At 43.3% G+C, this 4,122-nt stretch overlaps 1 protein-coding gene across 1 annotated transcript; it reads left to right on the top strand.

Moving 5' to 3' along the window:
- The first annotated feature begins 440 nt into the window (after positions 1-440).
- On the top strand, positions 441-1,412 carry LOC143956776 (olfactory receptor 52Z1P-like). The gene has a single exon (XM_077466954.1). The coding sequence runs from the start codon at positions 441-443 to the stop codon at positions 1,410-1,412; it is 972 nt and encodes a 323-aa protein (XP_077323080.1).
- The last annotated feature ends 2,710 nt before the right edge of the window (positions 1,413-4,122 follow it).

Raw genomic sequence — 4,122 nt, 5'->3', positions numbered from 1 at the left:
CTGACAGAGCGCGAGATATTTTACAAAGAAGAAGAATGGGCAGAAATGTCCTCTCTAGATGTGCAAAGCTGGTAGAGACACCCCCAAAAAGACTTGTAGAGAAAGGGGGTTCTACAAAGTATTGACTCTGGGGGGAGCCATACAAATGCCCCTCCCCCACACTTTTCACAGATTTATTTGTATCATTTATCATTTTCCTTCCACTTCACAATTATGTGACACTTTGTGTTGGTCCATCACATAAAATCCCAATAAAATACGTTTAGGTTTTTGGTTGTAACAAAATGTGGGGAATATCGGGGGTATGAATACTTTTTCAAGGTACCTTATAATGAAATAAATGGCCAGGGTGTAGTTCTTCCATTGTAACTCGGATTGTCCATAAATGATTTGCTGTTTGTCATTGATCTGATTTTTAATTTCTGCTTTCCAGAACAGAAATGGATCATCCGGGACATAATAAGACCTCGTCCTTCTCTCACATGGAGTTTATACTCTTTGGGTTTCCCGGAGTCACAAAGTACCGACCTCTCCTCGCTCTCCCCTTCTCCTTCATATACGCGGTGATTCTAAGTGGTAATTCTGTGGTTATGTTGGTCATTGTGTTGGAGAAAAGTCTACACACTCCGATGTACACACTCATCTTTTCTCTCTTGGCCACCAATGTTGTGTACACCACGGCCATCACACCCAAGATGCTTCTAGGACTGTTTGGCTTTAACCAGATCACCTTGGCTGGCTGTTTGGTGCAGATATTTACTGTATATTCCAGCATCATGGCCGAGTCCACAATTGTGCTCCTCATGGCTATAGACAGGTACCTAGCCATCAACCAGCCACTACATTACCAGGAGATTGTAGTCAAGCATGTAATTGTTCACTCGGCAGTCAATGGAGTGATTCGTTATAGCTTTGTTGTCCTTCCTCTGGTCATTACAGCTGCACGTCTCCGTTATTGCAGGTCCAATATCATCCCTCACTTCCATTGTGAAAGCATGATGCTCTTCAGCCTGGGGTGTGAAGAGTCCAGAGCCCAGGTTGCAGGATTGGTGATAAGGACTCTCATGATGTTTTGTGACATCCCCATCATCCTAATTTCTTATCTGAAAGTTCTTCACACTGTCCTTAGGATTGCGGTGGGAATGGCTCGGTATAAAGTCCTTCATACCTGTAGCACCCACCTGGTGGTGGTCGTCCTCATCTACTCCTCAGGATTCTTAATCTCCGTTCTGTACCTGCCGGGGAACTCCACTTCCTACGACCTTCAGAATATCTGCAGTGCCATCTACTTTCTATTCTCGGCAATGGTCAATCCGTTTATCTATGGTCTACGGATGGAGGGGATCAAGAGCAATATACGTAAATACTGGGGGAAGAAGAAAGATTTACCAGTTAAACAAACAAAATGCTGAGACTGATGATTCAAACCCACTTATTGGACCAAATGTAAAATGACAATATGGCATAAGTCCCCTCATCCTCACTTAACCTTCTCATGGTGCGCTCTGTTTACAATGTAGCCCATTGATAGAGAAGTCCATTTCTAAAAATTGTCTTCAATGAACATCTACAAAATTGCAATATTTTTCTCTGCATTACAGTTATCGGTGAATTTGTTACAATACAACTGTAACCAGAAACCTAATTAACATGAGCTAGTTTACTACACATGAGCTAGTTTACTACATCATTTACCCAGACTAGGTGACTCAGAGACATGACCTTTAGGACAGACTTATGGTCAGAGCACTTCACACATTAGTATAAACACAGGACACCTTCTTGCAATAGCAGGAGCTAATTAGTTGCTAAACCTGGACTCCTTTATTAGAACCAAAATTACAAGTCTTTATATACAGTAAAAGAGGAGGTTCCCCCCTCCTGCTCAGATTACTCTAACAATACAACTGTAACCAGAAACCTAATTAACATGAGCTAGTTTATTAAATAATTTACTCAGACTAGGCGATTCAGAGACATGACCTTTAGGATGGATTTGTGGTCACCAAGCTTCACACATTAGTATAAACACAGGACACCTTCTCACAATAGCAGGAGCTAATTAGTTGCTAAACCTGGACTCCTTTATTAGAACCAAAATTACAAGTCTTTATATACAGTAAAAGAGGAGGTTCCCCCCTCCTGCTCATATTACTCTAACAATACAACTGTAACCAGAAACCTAATTAACATGAGTTAGTATATACAGTAAAAGAGGAGGTTCCCCCTTCCTGCTCATATTACTCTAACAATACAACTGTAACCAGAAACCTAATTACCATGAGCTAGTTTACTACATCATTTACTCAGACTAGGTGACTCAGAGACATGACCTTTAGGACAGACTTGTGGTCACCACGCTTCACACATTAGTATAAACACAGGACACCTTCTCACAATAGCAGGAGCTAATTAGTTGCTAAACCTGGACTCCTTTATTAGAACCAAAATTACAAGTCTTTATATACGGTAAAAGAGGAGGTTCCCCCCTCCTGCTCATGTTACTCTAACAATACAACTGTAACCAGAAACCTAATTAACATGAGCTAGTTTACTAAATCATTTACTCAGACTAGGTGACTCAGAGACATGACCTTTAGGACAGATTTGTGGTCACCGAGCTTCACACATTAGTATAAACACAGGACACCTTCTCACAATAGCAGGAACCAATTACAATTAACAATACAAACATTGATCCCCCCCCTCAGCCTAGTAGGTAACAGACTATAGTAGGAGTAGACTTTCCGGCTCCTACCCAGTTCTAGAGGTCAATGTGATGAGCTCTCCCAACTAACAGGTGGAGTTCAGAATCAAACAAACCAAGAATAGTCTTTACATGTATCCTGGGAGATATTGTGGATAAATATTACTGTCCCATTTTAAGAAATCCAAGACACACCCTCCCAGTCACCATTTCCCATATGGTATACACAGGGTTCCCAGAGTCTGTGTGTCTTGGGGGGACATGGACCCAAATCAAAAGTAACACCACCTCAAGGGTCCCCAGGCATACAGCTCACAAAGAGCACCATAACCCCAAATTCCAGGGCCCATAATCCGTAGGCTAGCATTCAGTCCCCTCCAAATGCCTCTGTCCCGGGTGAGTCTGTCACAAGGGTTCCCATGGAGTTATAGACTCCAGAAAAGGGGAACAAAAGTACTTACAGTCTTCACAGATGGAGAACCGTTAAGTGGACCTGGCACTCTGTGACTATAGCTCCTGACTGCAAAGTACTTGTCGGTTCGGCTTCCAGCACCCTGCAGGAAAGACACCATACTCTAGTGAGGTCCAAGCTTCTGATCCAAGCTTCTCAGGCCACTCAAGACATCTGGAGGCCCTTCATGGCTCCTCAATCTCCAGGTTACACAAGCTAGGCCTCAAACCCAGGCCTTTGCCCAGCCACATGGTCACTCTCACCAAAGGGGATTCAACAACTAAACACATCGCCCCTAGGCTCAGGGAGAACTAACTTCCAACGTTCACTCCCTGAATATTCATACCTTCTTTCAACATGCACCATGGGCAATAAACCCCCTAGTGGCTTGCCAGGTAGAGATAAATAGTCATTGTTCTGCTTGGTGTGGTCTCTCATAATAACGCCAAGGGTACCAGGGACACCTACTGGCAGCAGATAGAAACTGGCAATAGCCAGGGCTAAGAAAGCTAAGCTTCTGTTCAACTAAGCTGACCATAGCCTAGCACCACTAAATATATATAGACACACCCACTCTTGGCTGGGTGGCTACACTTGGTTCCCACCCGACTAGCCCATTTCACTCAAGACTGCAAGGGAATAATTTCTGCGGCTGCCCTGACCTGGATAACCTATTTACACACATGACCTGCCCAAAAGACCAATCCCTGTGTAAGCAGGTCTATGACGTGTTGGCTATATTGTTAGATACCCCTGTCTCCACGCACCCAAGGGTAGCCCTACTCAACCTTAAGCCAGCCGGCCTCACGAAGCACCATTTTTGACCTCTAAGCAAACAAGCCTGGATTCTCTTCTGATGACCGAAGTCAAAAGAAAACTTCACATTTTCCAACAAAAAGTTGACATTAAATCTAACAGACTCAATGGGAAAAATAAAATAAAATAAAAACCTGGACCCCATGGA

Source organism: Lithobates pipiens, unplaced genomic scaffold, assembly GCF_037356315.1.
Source record: "Lithobates pipiens isolate NorthernLeopardFrog02 unplaced genomic scaffold, aLitPip1_a1.2 Scaffold_41, whole genome shotgun sequence".
In the NCBI taxonomy this organism is placed as follows: Eukaryota; Metazoa; Chordata; class Amphibia; order Anura; family Ranidae; genus Lithobates; species Lithobates pipiens.
The sequence above is the reverse complement of the archived record's forward strand: the minus strand, read 5'-3'. Positions and strand labels throughout refer to the sequence as shown.

Excerpts from the sequence above, each read along its gene's own strand:
- LOC143956776 (XM_077466954.1), top strand. The coding sequence starts at position 441 with ATGGATCATCCGGGACATAATAAGACCTCGTCCTTCTCTCACATGGAG.